Here is a 20,760-nt window from a genome sequence, read left to right on the forward strand (position 1 = left end):
CAACAGTTGTCTATACAACTTACCTGCTGCCTCTCTCTTCCCACCATCTGTTAACGCTTTTTATGAGACGTGCTGTAATTTTTTAATCTGGGCAGAGGCCCCCGGGTTTTCCCAGATGATATAGACATAATAGGAATTAAAAGATACAAACTAAATCTGTATCGCTGTTCAACTTAAATTACTTGTATTAAAAGCATAAGTATGCCAAAGCAGCTTTGTTTCTACATGCAAGTTTACATTTGAGTATGTTAGAGTATATATACTTCTCTGGCTTGCATACGACAGTGTAACAGTTTTCCATGCAAAATCCTCTTGAAAAATTCTTGCATAAGGTAACGCACCCTATTTTGTATGCACCTGTACCAAATAACACAAGACTGGCCATGAGTAACAAATATTCAGATGTCTTCAAATACCTGAAAAGTAGAATTGAGCAGAAAGGTAATGATTTTTCATGGTTAACTTGGAGAAGTAATACAGGTCATATTTTCAGGTGCTTCTCAATGTGCAATTGGGCTAGACTTCAAAGAATTCATTTTCATTACAGGGTAATCAGTCATTACCCTGTCATGTAAAAGGTTGTGAGATGTAGGAATCCATACCAAACCAATGCAGCTCGAAAATCTGGCCCTGAATATATACAGAAGGTTGTTACAAGAAGCGTTAGCTTGCTAAGAATCAATGTCCACCTCTTCATGTGTCATAATTGGAATTATGTGTTAGTCTGTCTTGTATTATAATATTTATTATCTGGAAAATACCGATTGCATTTTGAATTATATCACAATAAATGCATATAATGAGAGCAAAAACTTTTCAATGGATGTCTCCACAAGACTGTGAGTCCTGCTTAGAAGAGTCCAAGAGTCAAGCTGTTTTGTTCAGAGAATTTATTGGTCCCTGAAGAGAAGGAGACAGAGACTGAGTATTTCCAGATACACAAGTGGATATTATCAGCCCAGGCTTCTTTTGGCTAGCTTCCTGGTGAAGGTTAATTTTAGCATTAAGTTCCAGCTCTTTCTCAGCTGGAGTCTGGCAACAGAAGCCAAGCTTTCAGTCCAGGAGCTCCTTTCTGTGTGACAGCCTTCTCCTCTCCTGGCTCAGTTTGCCCACTGACCTGCTTTTATAGCCCTGTAAAAGCATCAGCTGACTTGAGGGCAGATCCCTTCCCTAAGCAGCTCTAGGGGAGTTTTCTTCTCTCTGTATGGAAACTTAGCACATGTGTTGTCTTTCTTGTTGATTCCTCTGAATCCTTCCTGCATCCATACATTTGAGTCCTGTATTATGGAAGGAATCTAGAATCTCACATTAAGCACAAACTGGTGAAATATTTCCAGCAGTGATTGCACAGTAAAAGAAGCAAACATGCTTGTTTTAGAGGAAGAATTAGAGAAAGTATTTATCACTTTTGATCCCCAATTGTAGTTGCATTTGCTTCCATTTATTGATACAATAGAATGCTTTCAGTTTCTACATGTACATGAGATAGTAGGCTGACGTTTCCCTTTATAAAATAAAGACTAAAAAAATTCTAATCACATATAACAGCACTTTATTGCAGGTACTGACCAGAGATTAAGACTGCGTATTCCCAGTAAATGATATGTTTTCTCTGTAGTGATCAACAGTTCATAGGTTCTTTTCCCTCTTTATACCTTTTTTCCCTCTCCTGACTTAATGGGCATATATTTTTAATTTTTCCTTTAGGTAAACTTGCAATCCTATTGGATTTTTTTTTTAAGATACCATAATAATACTCTATGCTTCTGTAGATTTTACTAATACTCAGTTGATACTCCATGTGTTTAACAAACTGAATCATATAATGGCATGGGAAATACTTGCACATTATGTGAGTAGATCTCATCATTCTACCACTAACTGACTTGCTTTCCTCAGCCTACTTTAGGCAAGTTTCATTACTGTGTAACACCTGTTCAGAAGCTTGATATCAGTGTAAATTTCACATCTTCATTAATCATATTCTTTTTGTTCTTTGCAGCTTTACAGCCATATGGTGGCGAATTTGTTGAGTGGACTATCAAATGGATAAATAGAGTGAACATAAGGCACTAAACTGTTTATTAGCAATAATGTCTTCTAAGACTTTAAAATATCCTTGTATTCCTAAGCCCACTTGCTTCTTAGGACAGAGATTTGTTGTAAGCAAGCCTGATAAAACACTTGTAGTAAGTTACACTATAAAAGCCACTATTAGTCCTGTTCAAGAGACAGAACCCTACAGCTTTGTGTTTCTGTGACAGCTAAGAGGGGGTCAAGGACTGAAATTTTGTTTCTAGAGCTTCTGTGGAAAGTGGGCTTCAGGTACTGCAAATCTGTGAAGATCTTATTACTTTTCAGGTTACTGTACCTGCAAAATACGTGAGAATTTTGATAACAGTTGATTTGGTTAACAACTAATGAGAAAAGGAAATGTAAGAAATGCATTACCCTATTATTTTACAGAGTTCTGATAAAGCATTTGCAATTAAACTCAATATGTTATTGCAATCTTACTATACTTAAGATGTAAAAATACAAAAATGTGAAATAATAGTGTGAATTCCTCTGTTTTCCCTTTTCAGAATAACAGTATTGGGACCAATTATTAATAGTTCATAAAATCATTTAGGTTGGAAAAGATGCTTAAGATCATAGAGTCCAGCTGTTAACCTAGATATAAAAAACGTATGTGAAATTTTCAGCCTTATTTGTTTCTTTAAAATGAAAAAAAAAAATGCAAATAAAACCTGAAAGCCACATTGGAAAATAAGTATCTGAATTGTCATTAATGGCTTTGAAAATATCCTAAACTTTGCAGTTTGAGAAAGTTATGAAAGATACTGATGCAGAGCTTACTGCCATTACTGATAATTCAGAGCAGAAGTGTAACAGCTACCAGCAGAGGACTACCCTGTGCCGGTTATTCTGTTCTCTCCTCCTGGAGGCCTTGTTGGTGCTAGCGGGGAATTCAGCATGAAACAGGAGAATTGGTAGAGTTCTGGTGACAGATTTGGGAGTTTATTGATGAGCTGGCCACTTCTGGTGCTACGATCTTCTTCTAGTTTTTATCTTCATGGTTGTTAGAAATTCATGTATCCATTTGATACTTTTTTTTTCTGGACAGTCTTTTGTTGAATGTCTCTTGTTTAGAGACGATGGTTAATTTTTTGCAGTAAAGGCATTTGATGACATAGTGGTGGAAGTGGCTGAAATATTTCAGACTTCAGTTTTTAAAAACACGTGCATGCTGACTTTGAAATTATTTTAGTTCTCTGTATTGTAGGTTTTGGTTTTGTTCATACACAAAAAGATGTGTATACCTTGAAGTAGAACTAAATCTATTCCCAAGAAGGGAATAAACCATTTATTGTATTTTTCTTAGAAATGTTTTTTGTCCTGATTTTTAGTAGGTATGTAATGTTGATCCTCCTGATCAGATCAGATCATAACTGCCTTTTTTTTTTTGTGATTGATACTGCTGCCAATGTTTGTTACTTCATAGCTTCTATACCTCTCACTTCCAGTCTCTTGTTCATATTTCTTAATTTCATTCCTTGAAAAGTCCCATCTCCAAGTGTCAGCATCTGTGTAAATTCTTGTTTTTGTTTCTCAGATATTTTGTTAACATTTGGCTGCTACTACAGCTTTAGTGTTCAGACATAAGAGCATCATTTTTTCATCCAAAGTACTGTTTTCTGTATTCTGGTATTTGCATATTTGTTATAATTGCCAGCCTTCTCTTTTAGAGGCAGGACGTCATCTTTGCCTCTCAGCTTGTGTGTCCACTCTCTCTGTATTGGTATCTTAAGATATGTTTCTTCCTTATTCAATCACATGAGTTAGCCATACACACACATAGCTTATTTCTTTTGAAGAGTGTACGCAGTTGATGATTTGTCTCATGTCCTGTTGACACTTCTGTAATTTTACACATTCAGATCACAAGTTGTTGCTTGGGAATAAATTGAAATGAATTGTGCTCTCTTTTCTTCATTATTTTATACCAGGTGCAAACATATAATATGCATCTCCATTATATCAGTTTGTTTTTTCATTAACTTCTTATGTGGGTTAATTTGCAGTGTGCATTTTAATGTTTTATTTGTATGTTAGCGACAGTTTTAGCAGGTCAACAAGAACTTAGAGACAAATATGTGAATGAATAGCTTTCATAAAATCTCGGATAGTCCTGGAATACAAGTGGTAACAAGCACGAAGCAAGCACTCTTTTCTCTAGTTCAGAATTTCAGCTGAACTCACAGTGCTCATTTTTTGAAGATAATATATTCCAGCCACTGAGCAAGGCAGAGATCAAATTCTTATGTAGCCTTTCACAATCCTCTTTACACAGAGCCTTGCCTAACAAAATTAGTTGTACTTAGTACGTCATCCCAAGACTTGATGTTTGTTCTGTATGAAACGGTACACTTGGCTTACCTAACATGTCACTGTGTTTTACAAGGGACAGCATAAATCCACGGGGTATAGTTTCTCTCTAAGTTCTTGGTTGACAGTGTTAACACTAGATAATAGCATTTTGTAAGTACAGAGAAAGGTATGTCTTAGGTAAGTTATTGGTTTGTATTGTTCTGTTCAAGGTGTTATACAGAATTGTTATGAAATGGCATTATATACATTAATACAATAAATAATACTAGAATATTACCCCCCAAAATGTGATGAAAAATAGAGATTATGTCACTGAGAAAAAAATGTCACAAATGCTTCAGTTTGATTTGTGAAATGATTTAGTACTTAATATTGCAGTATTTCTGTGAAGACACCAACTAGAATCTGAATTGTGCTTAAGCACTTTATAAACTAAACATCCTTCTGGCCTAAAGCACTTGCTATTTAGAGACAAATTCACATGTAAAGATTAGCAACTTCAAATTAAGCAAAAGGGAAGATTATTCTGTTATGTTAGATAAAATGAGCATGACCAGGTGGTTCTTAATAATGTAAATGTAGAGGGTTTAAAAAAAAAAAGTCTTTGATGATTTAAGAATAATGAACAACCATAAAAGTAAGTTTTCAAACCACAGTGTTAATCTGACCAGCTGTGTAATCCTAACGGCAAAAACTTGGTGAGTTTAAAGAAGCAGAAAATATGTTGTATAGAAATGCTGTAACTTTGGAGGGAATGCAGTCTAAGTATACCTCGGGTCTTATGTCTTTTTCTGTTTTTTAGCCTTGTCAAGCAGAGCAAAATTCTGAAAGATTATTTTCTTTCCTACTTGGATGATGTAAATTGGGGAGGTAGCGATAGGGTAATTACTAGCTCATGCCACTTCTCTACTGGCCTTGTCATCAGGTTAATGTGGGGGCTGATGTCCAAAGCAGCATTTGCTTCATTAACTCCTTTATGACAGTCACGGTGCAGCTGCACTTTGCTGCTTTGAACTGCAGTCCTGAAGGAAGTTTGAGGTAAAAACTATTCAGAGAGATCAATCGTCTTTTGTGAAAACCTTACAGACCCATTGATTTGGAGACTGATTTCTCCTCGGGCACACACTGTACACCATATCTGTGGGTGGAAATGTTGTTTTACATAACCTAAAGGGTTATATAAAATTTGTGGACAGCTTTACGAATACCTGTAGTGTCTCTGTTTTAGTTAGCCACTGGCATGCTGATGATGTAGGATTGAGCTTGCCTATGCTTTGGGCCATCGAAAAGCTGTGACTTTTAAGAAACTCTTGTGAGGCAAAATAATGAAAGAATATGTAGCTAAAAGATGCTATTGAGTCATGAAGTTTGTTGTAATCCAAAGTAAGTATGATGCTGCTGTATTACTCCAATTTGGAAGGTAGTAATGGGAGGGCACTCTGGAAATATTTTAAATTAAGAACATATTGTGCAGTAGGCAACTATAGGTAAGAAGCTTTATTCTGTTGAGAAATTATCAAGCATTTTGGTAGCTATTGGAATTGCTTATGAAACCCAGGGGTATTTTATCATGTGTTGTGGTTTAACCCAGCAGGCAGCTAATTACCACACAGCCACTCGCTCACTCTCCACTCCCCCCCCTCTTCCCCCCAGTGGGGTGGGGGAGAGACCTAGGAAAAAAAAGAAAAATCATAAAAGAATTAAGCAAGTGATGCACAATGCAATTACCACCTGCTGACCAATGCCCCGCCAGTTCCCGAGCAGCACCCCTGGACAGCTTTCCCCTTAGTTCACAGACTGAGCACGCTGCCATATGGCACGGGGTGTCCCTTTGGTCAGCGGGGTCAGCTGTCCTGGCTGTGTCCCCCCAGCCTCTAGTGTCCCCCAGCCCCCTCGCTGTGGGGTGGGGCGAGGAGCAGACAAGGCCTTGGCTCTGTGTAAGTGCTGCTAAACAACAACTAAAACAGTGTGTTATCAACATTATTCTCATACTAAATGCAAAACACAGTGCTGCACCAGCTGCTATGAAGAAAATTAACTGTATCCCAGCTGAAACCACGACATCATGTCATGATAAGGTTAGCAAGCTTTTTTCCAGTTACCTTGGTAAAGCCAAAGTTTTGCACTAGTCTTAGACTTTAATAAATATATTTAGTTGCAAGTAGCAAAACCACATTTTATAATATTTTAGAGTTTTATATTACAGCGTGATTTTTCATCATAACGTTTATTTTAATTTTTTTAATCTAAATGTATATTTATTTTCACTTTTGAAAAAATATTCCTAACTCTAATGCTTGTCTGTCTACCTAGTTAAAAGGAAGAAAAAACGAGTGAAAGTGGTACTGAATGATGAAGCATTTTTGGAGCTAGTCTTTTTCAAAACAAAAGGCAGTTCTGCAGTGTCAAACTATTGAAGCAGAAGTTGCCCTTCAATGAAGTAATTTTATTAATTGAAATCCTGTTCAAACTGAAAAATATATTTAGGTCATATCATGAATGTTAGTGGAAAGCTACGGAGCTGTAGCTTCCTCCTCTCGTCCCATTGGCTGAAACTTCAAACAGCTGCTGTAAAGCCTGTTAATTTTAAAATACGTTGACTGGCTTTAGATTTAATAACTGTACATCATTCAGTAAAAACTTCTGGCTAAATATCCAGTGTTGGCAAAAAACTCTATCTCTGTATACTGAGCTTTCAGGTAGTAATATTTTTACAGCCATGGTAGAGAAAAATGATTTTAGTTTTTTCTGGGCATTTCATTACAAATTATGCATGCACACACCCGCCCATAAATGAATGGAGATGTTTGGATATCTGTAAGCATATCTATTTTACTGGGTCACTACCAAAGCTGGTTTCATGTTTGGGATATACTGATGTGTTTCTGAAAAGGGCCATATGAGACAGAACATTTATCATGGGTCTTATTAATAAATATTAACTGTTTGTAATTAGAAATCTTGAGTATTTGCATTTGAATGATACATAACTTTTTTTCCCTGTTTTGATTAATAGTTATGCTTTTTTGGCTTTTGTTATGTATAGCTATGAGGCAGGAGATAAAATGTGAGAATGAATACTAAGGTTTAAGGAAGTCATAGTTAATGCTCATGTTTGATGAAAGTTGTTTATTAAATCTCTTTTTCTTGTAATATTCTGTTAACTGTTTAAAGTAGTATGTAACAGCATTTGGGAAATTGTTCAGTAGGATTAATTTTCTTAAAGTAGTAAGATTATTTTTTTTTTTAGTAAACAGTGAAGTGATATATACAAAAGTTCTGTTTCTCCCCCCTTGTTTCAATTTTCAATTCAATTTAGACTAATCTTATATTATTGATCTAGTTCTCTGGAACAGACGTGACCTGTGTTTTAAGATGAAACAAGTCTCAAAGAGCGCTGCCTAGAGAAATTTAGAATAGAACTAAATGAATTTTAGGATTAAAGAAGCTAGTGTTACAAAATACTTGTCTGACTTATTAAAACCCCAAATACAGAGCAGAGAGGAAGATATATGGAGCTAAGTTTAAGTATACGGCTCTATGGTTTCATGAGCGAGGCCTAGTAAATCTCTGATAAATTCTCTTACACTGTCTTAAATTCCTGTTCTTTAATGCATATCTCTAAAGGCAAATTGTTATAGCATGGGACATTGTCTTTTATTATATAATTTTTTGCAAATTCCATAGTACAGTCCCTTAACTTTGATAATGAAAGTAATTTTTTTGGGGGGGAAGATGGGTTAGTGTAGAATTTTAAAGCCTGTTGGGGGGTGAGGTTTAATTTAATCCTTTGAGTATTTAAGAAGCATTCCTGAGACCATCACCAAAAAGTGCCAAGATTAGCACTTGCAGTTTATTGACAGGATGCCTCATAGCAAGGGCATTTGTCTGTAAGGGCATTGTTTTTTAAGAAGGAATGAAGCCTGTCTTCAGCTCTGGGAGCATACCCACTTCCCGAAATGCAGAAAGAAAGGAGCACTTTCTTTTCACACAGCTCATGGCACAGGGACCTAGCAGTTTACAGAGGTAAGAATTACATGTTGACAAAACTACACAGTAACTAATTTCCTGTCAGATAAAAACATAAGGGCTTGAGGTTTAAGAAAGTCTTAACAGTCCCTGTCATAAATTGAATTCAGGCATGCTCAGAAGTCATTCATTATTCAGCAATAAAATTGTATCCTTACATACATGCCTGTGCCCAAATATATGTTGGAGAATGACAGAGGTTACCAGAGGGTTTGTTGTTCTTTCTGGGTTTAAAAAACCCAGGAAGAACTAAATCGTATCTTGTGTTCCAAGGTTTTAGCATGTCAGACTGCTCAATCTCTTTGTCTCCTGTAATCTTTTTGAGAGAACTCTTGTGTGATTAACTGGTCATAAAATCTTGTCTGCATTAGCAGATCTTTAATAGTCCCGTACCCATCCCAACAAACAAACACACACTCTGCAGTACTCTGCAATACTGATTTTTTTACTTTCACATACCCCAGTGTGGTCCTGTTCCCATCAAAGTATTTCCTTCAGAGTTATATAGCACAAATAGAAGAATAATCAGATCCTTTCCTCTTATTTTATCTATGGACTATTTTAAATGTCCATATGACTTATTTTAAAGCAGTTGTTATTCAGTGGGGATGTTTTTAATTTGCTGCCTGTTCTCTTTACCTCTGAGGAAAGAATTTTGTAAATGCTGAATAATTTTAGAACATGTTTTCTTGGTTAAGGGTTGGATCATATTTTAAATTAGTTTTAAGAGGAAGGAAATCGTGCAAATGCTGTGGAATTCAGATAAGCACTGTGCATAGGAAATAAGTTCTTTAATTTAGGGTGCCTAGAAATGGTGGGTCAAGCTGATGATAATGAAGGACCAGATCTTAACTTTGTTTCAAAGAACATGTAATCAATATTCACTCTCGTGTTTTATTTCCTTTTTGTTTGAGAATTTATTTTGGTAAAGCTGAAATGTGCAATTGCTTAGGTATTCCACAGGGTGTCATGAGGTAGTTAGTTGTTGGAATCATTAGTACTTGGATGAACATAAAGAAAGAAACAGTGTGCAGTCCTCTGAATGCCAGTTAATGTAATTTTAGATGTGACTAATACACATGCCATAAAATAAAAAGTTCTTAACTCATTAACACATGTATCGTATTTCTGTATCTGTATAAAATATACACACGAAGAAAAATATTATGAGAGGTCGTTTGCAAAAGTGAGCTATTCTAGGTCAGCTCTTCCCAAAAAACCTTTCTATATATACCTTACTATTTTTTGTTTTGCAGAGCAAGTGGAATCTTTGGCATATAGCCGTAATCTTGCATATCAAATTATCTAGATGAAAAAGAAAAAAAAAAAGAGGTACAATGCTTGCATTTGCCATACTGTTATAAAGAATTGCTAATTGGAATGTGATCTTTCAAATTTAATTTTAATTTTTATATAAGTTATTTTAAAATTTGATTTTATTTAAGCAAACTTTATACAGTGAACACAGTTGTGCTGTGGATTTTTGCTTGTTAATTATAGATATACGTGATGTCAAAACCTAACTTCAGGCTTATTTTTCTGCACATGTATAATGTAGTAGTAGGACAAGTTTTACCAAAGAGTGCTCCAAATTAAGGTGTGTTTGATTATGCTGATACATTTTTGCATATAGAGACCAAATTTTTATTGACATAACTGTTGACTTCTGCGGAGCTGTACATACATTGAATTGAGCTTCAGGTTGCTAAAAAAATCTTTAAATATAGTTTAACAGTAGTTATGAAGGATCCTGCTTCTGTTAAAATTTGAATTGCTTTAAGTGGAGATGACAGTGGCCATGAGAAAAATTACATTACATTATCAAATGAACAGTAAAAATTCCTTCATTTCAGTAGCAACAGAATGTGATCCAAAGTGGAAAATAACTGATGAAAGTCATAATTTGAATCTCTGTTGACAGTAAGAATTTGTCTAATTTTAACGGCATATTTAAAACCAGTTTTAAAGAAATGGTACCTTATGGATTTAGGCATATTTTGTTGTACTATATAAAGTGCCATACTAAAGTAACAGACTAGTTAATTTTCTTGTTACTATTTTTGTGTGGTAAGCATTGTGGAACAAATTTTGGTTTTATACCAGTGGCATAATAGTGAGTAGCACTGAGCACATAGAATGGAGGGAAATTGATTCTTCTGACAGACAATTAATAACATTTTACACATATGATATACCACATGTCCTGTCTGCATTATAAGGTCATAGTGCCTTAGAGCCACAGAAGGTGGTTGCTGTGACAATCAGAAGCTGTGTGCTTTTATTCAGATTTACTTCCAAAATACACATGGTCCTGCGGATGAGTTTTTGTGCAAAACCTTTCTGAATTAACCACAGTAAATCATAACCTCTTTAACAAACCAGTGTGTTTATGAGTATCATAACAGTATCTTTAAATTCTTGCTAAAGGAAGAACCAGACCTGTTTAAAGCAGTTGTAACATCCAAAATAGAGCGACATATCTTCATGGAGATGAAGAACATGAAAGGAAATGGTGGCCTTTGGGTGGTTTGGTTGTTTTTGTGTTTGTTTTTTGGTCTGTTTCTGGGTTTGGCTTTTTGAAATCTAAACATCCTGATCTCTGTTGAGCTGAGATTCCTTTACAACAGGGCATCGTGAAAGAAGAGGTTTTTATATAGGTAGGTTATCATCTTTCTTCTTCCTCAGTTTAAGGCTCACTGAACTCGTTTTGCCTCTCCCTTTCTTTGTCCTTCTTATTGCAACTAGAATAATCTAAAGGGGTAATTCCACACATACCTTGAATTACTGAGATAATGCAGTACCTTAAACTAAAGCGATTAATATCAGAAACTATTTAAATAATAAAACACTTGCCTGCGCTGAGCTTTTTCCTATAGTTTATTAGAAAATGATATATTTTAGCAAAGGAAAACAAAATAGAAAGGACAGAAGTAAAAAACTGTTTATATTCTACCATCTAGAAATGGCAGTATACTAAGGCATATCTATCATGTATGTGATATGTTTATGTTATATTGGTCCTAGCACCCAAGTCCCTCTTTGAATGTTAAGACTAGGTTGATTAATATTATCATCTGCTTTTATTTTCAGATTGAAAACCTACAGGAGCAACTTAGGGACAAAGACAAACAGCTAACGAATCTAAAAGACAGGGTGAAGTCATTGCAGACGGATTCTAGTAACACAGACACAGCACTAGCAACCTTAGAAGAAGCTCTATCAGAAAAGGTAATGTTTTCTCATGGCACAGCATTATGTGCTGCTCTTGTGGGTGAAGTGTGTCCAGAAAATGTCTTTTTTGGCTGGTCTAACACCTGTAACAAAGTCTATGGGCCTTGTCAGGAAAGCAGGTGGCTCTGTTCTGGTAGGATGAGCAAGGATTCTGGGCTGATGAACTGAAGCAGGACTCTAACGTAAAGAAGGATGTCCTCTTAAACGGGGGTGGAGTAAGTGGCCCAGGACATGAGAAGGTTTTCCCTTAGTCAATGGCATGAGTCATTGTTCTCTAAAGGAACTGAAAGGCATGGACACCTGACTTAAAGAAGGTAGAGTTTTGGGTGGTTTTATGGCTTTATGATCTTGATTACCCTTTTCTTTTATGCTATTAAGTAAAGCCTAACTAAAGAGCCAACAGCAAGTGGCGGTACCAGCTGTTACCTTGGCCTGCTCTTAGCACCATTGGTTTCCTTCACTTAATTTATAAGAGAAACTGTATTTCATAACAAAATAGAGGATTATTTCTTTTCTTTAAAACCAATATGCCTTTAATTTGAAAGCACCTAGCAGAAGGGATAAATCTGGACTGTTTAAATTAGTACCATTCCTATCAGTTTCAGTGAGGTCACGGCTTTTCTTCCAGTTAACTTTGAATACAAGGTAATCCCAGCTAATTTATAGGCCAAAAAAGTTAGTACAAGTATCAACTTTTTGCAGCTCACAGATCTTAATATATCTTACTTAAATGTGCACAGGTGAGCACAACTAATTAAAGTATTAAGTGCCATTCTGCAGTGTGTAATCCTGTGAAGGTATTTATGACTGTATATGACTTTAAAATGCCACTGTGGTGTCAGCACTAACACCTAAAAGGCTAATGTTGGATTTTTGATTTCTTTGTATGTTTAATCACCTTACTAACATTTGCTTGCTCAACAACAGAGAAAACCAGTAAAGTTACATGCCTTTAACCTTTCATTGCTAATCTGAACACAGTGCTCACCAGTCTCACAGCATATTATTAAAAAGTGACACAAATTACTCTTTAATCTGTGTTTCCTCCTTGTAAACTATCTTTTTCTGGATTAGTCTGTGTTGTCACTTTCCTAAATTGCTCATAGTAGCAGCTGAGAGTTTGAAACAGTCCTTTAACCATCATGCTACTGTAGAACACAGAGTGAGTGCCACACTGCAAACTTGCCAGTTCCCCTGTGGAATTGAGCATGAAGCAGGTTGTCAAAAGCCAAAGAAATCTTGTATTCCATTTTCTGCCTTGGCTATATCTGCAGCACTTCAGAGAAAATACACTTATGCAATACTTCTTAGTTGGGGTAATTTGCTAAGTTGCAATGTGTCTTCAATTGTAATATTTCTCTATGGAAAATATTTAATGACGGTTTGCCAGGGTTCATAGTAGAAGCAGCTAGTGTGGAGGTATCGGACAGTTCTCACTCCCAGAAATACAAAGATTAAGAAGTACTGGGTTAAAACCTAACTCAAATTAATAAGTGGTAATTAGTTGTTTTCAAGTAATTTTGTACCAGTACTATTTTAAAATCTGTTGAAATAAATGTAGACTAATAAATAAATGTTAAAGTTTTGATAATTTTGGAAAAGTTTTGTATGTATCTGAAAATAAAATATTCTGTTCTTGTCAGGCATACAAATTGTGAAATTTTACAAAACTAAAGATACATTTTTTTTTTAATATCATAGTGAAGATATGTCCCAGAGTTTAAAAACTGTACTATAGAATTTCTTTGTATGCATGATAACTTGAAATGTGACAACACTAGGGACCCTGATGGTATGGGAATTTTGTTTTGAGCTTTATTTGATTGCTGTAATGAAGGTTCAAAGTCCAATAAATGATGCTAGTTTTAATGTTTTGGAAAAATTAGATAAACTTAGATCCTTCTCTCAAATGTAGTTTTGCAATTCATGTCTCCCCCATTTGGAATTGCATGGATATATATGAACAGACACTTGTTAAAAGATTAGTAGTTTTTCCAAGTGGAATTGATTAGAACTTACATGGGGTCCCTAAGGCTGAATTTGGTACAAAGTAGTCACTTTGCTTACATACAGTCAGCTGCGAATGGCATCTTTCCTGCAGTGTGTGCAGGCTACTCCAAGACACATGCACAATGAATGCCATGAGATATTTTCCTCTGGCACAGAGATTTCTGTCCTTTTGCAGCTGATGAAGGCAATGGTATCTTTTGTAAGCCAGTGCTTTGGAGAAGTGATGTGAAGCTGAGTTGTGCTGTGGTTTCTGGTGACTGTTTCAATCACTTATGGAGAGATTAGGTTAGGTGGTAGTCTATAAAGGGAAGTACTCCATATGTTAGTGTTATGCTTATCATTCTATATTACTTCAGAAATGCTACTTTGTTAATCTAAGGAAAAGATACACATGATTATTAAATAATAGCCTTTTTTCCTACAAATGAGCTTTCTAACTTTTAATGTGTGACTAGTAACTGTGTGTTACTGTGAAATCTTTTTACAGTTGAGGAATGATTAGTATATTAGATTAAAAAAAAGGAGAAAATCAACACTGCAGAGTAGAATTAATACGAGCTTTTAAGAAACAAGGTACCTGATCTTAGAGCATTAGACACAATGAGGAGGAAGTTTCCAAGGTAAAAGCATCTCTCTGTATCATTTTGATTGTTTATTGTGCAGAGAAATCATGCAGAATTTCTTTCCTGTTGTAAGTTTCTTGAAGGTCATGCTTTCAAGGGTAGGATTCTCAGTCTGAGATGTACTACACATTGAAAGAAGCCAGTAGGCATCTTCTAGAAGTTCCAAATGAATTATTACTTCTAGCTTTCTTTTGTCTTCTGGCAGCTAAATACCTTGCCAGTTTATATTTACATATGTGCCTCATTCCTATCGTTGTCCAGTTTTCCAATTCATCGAAGCTGCTCTCAGTGAGTAACCTTTCTTATCCCTACTCCTGTCTGCAGTAGCATTCTTAAGACCTACAGACTTTATCAATAGTTATTAACTTTTTCCACTGCAAATACTGGTGGAAATATGGGGTAAATTTGTACAAATGGGACAAACGAAGAATCCTTAGTTTAGTGATAGTTTCTTATTAAAAAGTGCACCAATATAAATACTTTTCTCAATTTAAATTTGTAATGCTGTCAAGAAAGGATGCTGCTTTCATTCAGGAGTACCTGGTTTCCATGGGAATGCATTGTTTGGGTTTGTTTGTTTTTCCTGGAAATTTTATCAGACCTACTTTGCAGCTATATAATTTTGCTTTATATGCTGAGATTAGACACAGGTTTTGGCTTTACCTTAATTCTTTGTCAATTCAATATGTTTTAGAATTTTAATTTAAAAAATAATGAAGAAAATACTCCCAGAGCATCATGGGAAGGTCTTTTAAAATAGAAATTAAATTTATACCAGTTTCGTTAACCACAATTCACTAAAATTGAATTCAATTGTTCTTCTTGTTTTCTATGAGAAGAAAAAAATATTAAAACATGATCATATGATATGAATGAATTGTGCAGCTATTTTAAAAGTCCAAAATTCAGATGTTGGAGCATTTATGGTTTTCCTGCATTGTTCATGAAAATACTCAGATGGAGATTTTGGCTCTGAATTAGAAAATATGGCTCCTTATTCTTCATGAAAACAGATTTTTTCCAAGTATCTGTCTCTGATTTTCTTTGATACTTAGTGTTTAGGTAATTACTGTAGACATCATAAAACAGCATCAAAATTTCCTGAAATGGACTTCTTTTAATCCTTGTATATTTCTGGCGATATTGCTGATACACTTTGTTCTCTTGTCGGGAATAAGAAACGAATCAGCACAACTTTAGTCACTTTTAAATGAATTAACAGGAAGAGGTATTTATTCAGTTCTTTAACCCTGAGTCTGGAGTCTCTCCTAAGCACTGAAAATTCTTAATAACAATAAAGGTTACATTGCAAGAAACAAAAAGTATGTTTACTCCTATTAAAAAAAAATAATTGAAAATCAGAATAAGCAAAAGTGCTATCGGCTTCCTTGACGCTTTAACAACAAACTTTTCAAAAAAATATCTTGGCTCTTGGGCTGGGCCAAAGCAGCTCAAGAGGTTGCTTTCATGAAGCTGATATTTATAAAGCTGGTCCTACTGTAGCAGCATACAGAAGATAAGCAACTGAGTATGTCTGATAATAGAGCTATATGCTGTGGCAAATCAGTTCCTGCTTCTGTGATAAAGTGCAAATAGATTAGACCTGTGAGGTCCTAGATTAGTGCATAAGGAAAGCTCACAAATGCAAATAAGACTGAAACAAGAACACATTGTTGGGACTTCTGCAAGTTAGCTGTTAATCAAGTAAAACATGTTATATTAGGGCCTTTTAACAGGTTTTTGGCATTTAGCCTTATGCAGCTGACAGATAAATTAGTCTTCCTTTGTGATTGAGAAAAAATTATACTGTTCATTAGTAAGATGAAATAGTGTTATGTTTAATTTGATATAGAAGAAAAAGATCATTTAGGTAAATAAATCTTCAAGAAGGAATTGGTATAAGACTAAGTCAGAATATAACTAGGTGGATTCTGAATGTTTATTAAACTATTCCACTTAGCAGAGGTTGGCATTTTAATGTTAATATTCAAGGAATTAAGAAATTAATATTATTTTTAACTAGGAAACATCTTGAAGTTATTTAGTATCCCATAGAATCATAGAATGGGTTGGGTTGGAAGGGACCTTAGAGATCATCTAGTTCCAACCCCCTGCCATGGGCAGTGACACCTTTCACTAGACCAGGTTGCTCCAAGCCCCATCCAGCCTGGCCTTGAGCACTGCCAGGGATGGGGCATCCACAGCTGCTCTGGGCAGCCTGGGCCAGTGTCTCACTGCACTTACAGTGAAGGATTTTGTGCTTACAGCTAATCTGAATCGACCCTCTTCCAGTTGAAAGCCATTACCCCTTGTCCTATCACTACATGCCGTTGTGAAAGGTCCCTCTCCAGCTTTCTGGCAGGCCCCTTGAGGTATTGGGAGGCTGCTGTAAGATCTGCCTGGAGCCTTCCCTTCTCCAGGCTGAATGACCCGAATTCTCTCTGCCTGTTTTCATAGGAGAGGTTCTCCTGCCCTCTGATCATCTTTGTGGCCATCATCTGGACTCAATCCAATAGCTCTGTGTCCTCCTTATGTTGGGGACCCCAGAGCTGAATGCAGCACTCCAGGTGGGGTCTCACCAGAGCAGAGCAGAGAGGGAGGATCACCTCCCTCGACCTGCTGGTCATGCTGCTTATGATGCGGCCCAGGATACGGTTGGCTCTCTGGGCTGCAAGCACACATTGCTGGGTCAGGTTGAGCTTCTTGTCAGCCAACACTCCCAGGTCTTTCTCCTCCAGGGGTGGTGGTGGTGTCTCAATCCATTTTCCTCCCAGTCTGTATTAGTGCCTGGGAATTACCTGACCCAGGTGCGGGACCTTGTACTTGGCCATGTTGAACTTTGTGATGTTTGTACAGGCCCACCTCTCAAGCCTGTCAAGGTCCCTCTGGACTGCATCCCTTCCCTCCAGCATGTCAACCGCACCACACAGCTTGGTGTCATCAGCAAATTTGCCGAGGGTGCACTCAATCCCACTGTCCACATTGCCTACAAAGATGTTGAACAGCACTGGTCCTAATACTGACCCCTGAGGAACGCTACTCATCACTTGTCTCCACTTGGACATTGAGCTGTTGACTGCAACTCTTTGAGTGTGTCTATCCAGCCAATTCCTTATCCACTGAGTGGTCCACCCGTCAAATCCATGTCTCTCCAATTTACAGACAAGATTGTTGTGTGGAGGACAGCGTCAAATGCTTTGCAGAAGTCCAGGTAGATAACGTCAGTTGCTCTTCCCTTATCAGCCAACCCTGTGACCCTGTCGTAGAAGGCCAGGCACAGAGGTGAGACTGACTGGCCTATAGTTTCCCAGGTTTTCCTTTTTTCCTTTTTTAAAAGTATCACCTTTTTCTTACATAATCTTTATAGCAAAAGCCAGCTAATAGTAATTTTTTTTTAATTTATTTTTTTAAATTATTATTTTTAAATTTATTTTTTTCAAATAGTATATCTGCTGGTTTGCCATTTGTGTAATGACCTGAAATCCTGCCAGGTGTGAGTCAAAAGGAGATTTTGCCATTGTGCTGAATGAAGCCAGCAGTCGTGTACATCTGCAGTTCCAGGGGTCTCAGTGCTCAAGCACCTGATACTGTCTTGGAAACAGATTTAATTACAGATAGCCTGGTACCTTTAAGTTTACCTTTATCTTTTTTATGGTATGCAGTGGAACACGGTATGTCATCAATGTGTATTTCTTTTGGAATGAAATAAGTAGAGATCTATGTTTTATATGAGTAGTGAGCTCTGTTTTCTGTGAAGATTCTTACAGTGACGCTAATTTGGTAATATGTGTGTTCAGTTAGCTAGATTATAAAAGGGAGTCTTTGATGTCATGGGAATGCTGGATGCAAAATGAAAGTAGAACACAGTTCCTTTGCTTATGCAGTATGAAAGGAGGAGCAGACAACTAGCAGAGGCAGTGGACAATTGTCAGCAGAGTTGCTGATGTGGTCAGTGCTATAAAGGGTCGAATTGTGAAAAGGTGGGGAGAGAAACTGAGCAGAAAAGAAACAACCAGTGTTTGGGGTACAGTATCTAGACAGTGTCTCTGCCTATTCCACAGAACCAGTGAGACTGGAAAAGACCTCTAGAGATTATTTACTCCAACCCAGCTGCTGAAAACAGGGTCAGGTACAACAGTTTGCTCGGGGTCTTGTCAGCAGGGTTTTGAATGTCTCCAAAGTTGGACACTGCTGAGATGAAAACCACAGCTTTGAGTTTAGGCTCTTTTTTATGCATATAAATGTTGACAGTTGGTTTTTTGAAAAATATGGCTTGAGCTTTAAACAGCACAGAAGCAATCTTCAGAAGAACCTCTAAGGCTTGACGAAGCATCATACCTAGTGTATGGAAAAAATGAGTAAATAACCAGGATTGTCTGAACAATATAAGCTTTTAAAAGTACTGTTGCTACTTCAGCTAACTTTGATAATTAATTATTTTTTTCCTTTCATTAAGTTTATTTTCACTAAGTTTATTACAAACCAGAATGGAATGTACACCTGTTGAAATGTTGCTTGCTTTGTAATGTTTGTTGAAATACAATAACCACAGCTGAGAGTATATTGATGTGGGCAAATGTAAACTTTGTGTATATATATGTGTGTGTATATCTGTCTCTCTATATATCTCCAATGTATGTGTTTGTGTATATATATGGCAGTATAAGGAATCATGGACACAGGGTATTAGCATGAGATTTTTCTCTTTCTAATAGTACTAGGTTTCCATCAGTCTTGTCCAGTTCTACGAAATAATATTGTAAGTAATAATCCCACTCCAACTCCTTCTTGGAGATTTCAAGCGTAAGCACAAAAGGGCTTGAATGGGATCTGTGAGTATGCTGATGGTTGTACCTGAGCCATGCCACTGGTAGTGTACAACTTCATCAGTCAGGATGCAGTTTGGTCCTATATAGGTTTAACTTTCCTAAATGATATTGCTTCCACTGCCCCCCGACTACCACTTCCAAAATGATACTGGTAGTTCCCCTGACACTCTGCTTAAGTTGACCTATTCCAAATTCAAATGCAATTCTAGCGGTTATTTTACTTCACCCTAAATATTTCTCTCTGATTAATTTGCATCCTTTAAGTCAGGGGTCCTCAAACTTTTTAAACAGGGGGTCAGCGCGCGGGTGAAGTGGCAGGAGCCCATTTGTGGCTGCTTGGTTCCCCCCCTCACCCCCCGGCGGGGTGTGTGTGTGTGTTCTGTAAATACCGGGGGCCAGATTGAGGACCCTGGGGGGCCATATCCAGCCCACGGGCCATAGTTTGAGGACCCCTGCTTTAATTATTGGTATAATGTTATTTTGAAGAATTTAATTAAAGCTTAATAAAACCATACTACTGCATCTACTTTTTACGTTTCACCCTTTGAATTCATCACCCAATCCTTGACTAGTGATCAGTAATCCTTATAATAGTAACTGGAACTCAGCAGAATATTTAAACACGTTTAAATTGGAGTTTAATTGTGTGTAGGGTTACTGTTAGTTAGATGGAGAAATATCTTCCTTTGGATATCATAAATGGTATCAGCATACTTTTTCTGTCTTGGACAACCTTATTTTATTTTTTTTTTTGTCTGCTGAAAATATAACATATAAACTGTAAGTTACTGATAGTTACTAAGTGTTTGTTTTCTAATTAGATTCGGAACCCTGAAAAGTTCTTGTTAGCACTATGGAAGCTAGTAGCATTCAAAAAACATAACTAACTTCAAGCTGAGTAAACCAGTCATGGATTCTCTGTTTTGAACTTTATTACAGACTTCAATCGCCTATGAATACAGGAAATACAATACTGAGATTAATAACTTTCCATATCTATCACAAGACTAAACATATTCATATCAGTATAGATATTTAATGAAATTCTGTATTATGTTGCTCTTGTCAAGTATTTAGAACCGTGAACTGATGCATTTGAAATCAGGGGAAATCTTTCATTGACTTTAATATCATTAATTTGGTCATCTTCTGCTTCTGAAGGTTGATTTTTCTGAGTGCTACTTAATGTAAAGAAATCTGATTCTGTTTTTTCTTAAGATGATTCCCAACTTTTCCATTTTGTAATCCTTTCCTTTGTTAGGAAAGAATAATAGAGCGCTTGAAGGAGCAAAGGGAGCGAGATGACAGAGAAAGACTTGAAGAAATAGAATCTTATAAAAAAGAAAACAAAGACCTGAAGGAGAAAGTAAATGCTTTACAAGCTGAACTGACAGAAAAAGAGGTCAGTCTTTTCGGTAAAATCTATGTTCTTCTATCTATGCCACTATGATGGAAGAAAGTGCGCTAGGATCACCCTTCGATCATTTTAAGTACTGGAATTCTGACACCTCAGTGGTCAACTTCTGAACTGCTATTTTCTTAAGCATTTGTCATAGTTCTCACTGTTTTACGTAAAATATTGCTTCAGTTTTTGCGTAGTTGTGTGTCATCATCCATACTTTTCCCTTTACATAAGCCTCCTGTAA

General features: G+C 36.5%; 1 protein-coding gene across 4 annotated transcripts in view; it reads left to right on the forward strand.

The window, feature by feature from the left end:
- Positions 1 to 20,760, forward strand: part of ERC2 (ELKS/RAB6-interacting/CAST family member 2) — a 521,691-nt gene that overhangs the window by 193,863 nt on the left and 307,068 nt on the right. For all 4 annotated transcript variants that reach the window (XM_056338313.1, XM_056338316.1, XM_056338314.1 and 1 more), the window contains 2 exons: positions 11,512 to 11,649; positions 20,376 to 20,516. In XM_056338313.1, coding sequence (XP_056194288.1) covers positions 11,512 to 11,649; positions 20,376 to 20,516 — 279 coding nt within the window. The remainder of the gene's footprint in view (positions 1 to 11,511; positions 11,650 to 20,375; positions 20,517 to 20,760) is intronic.

Source organism: Falco biarmicus, chromosome 4 (assembly GCF_023638135.1).
Source record: "Falco biarmicus isolate bFalBia1 chromosome 4, bFalBia1.pri, whole genome shotgun sequence".
In the NCBI taxonomy this organism is placed as follows: domain Eukaryota; kingdom Metazoa; phylum Chordata; class Aves; order Falconiformes; family Falconidae; genus Falco; species Falco biarmicus.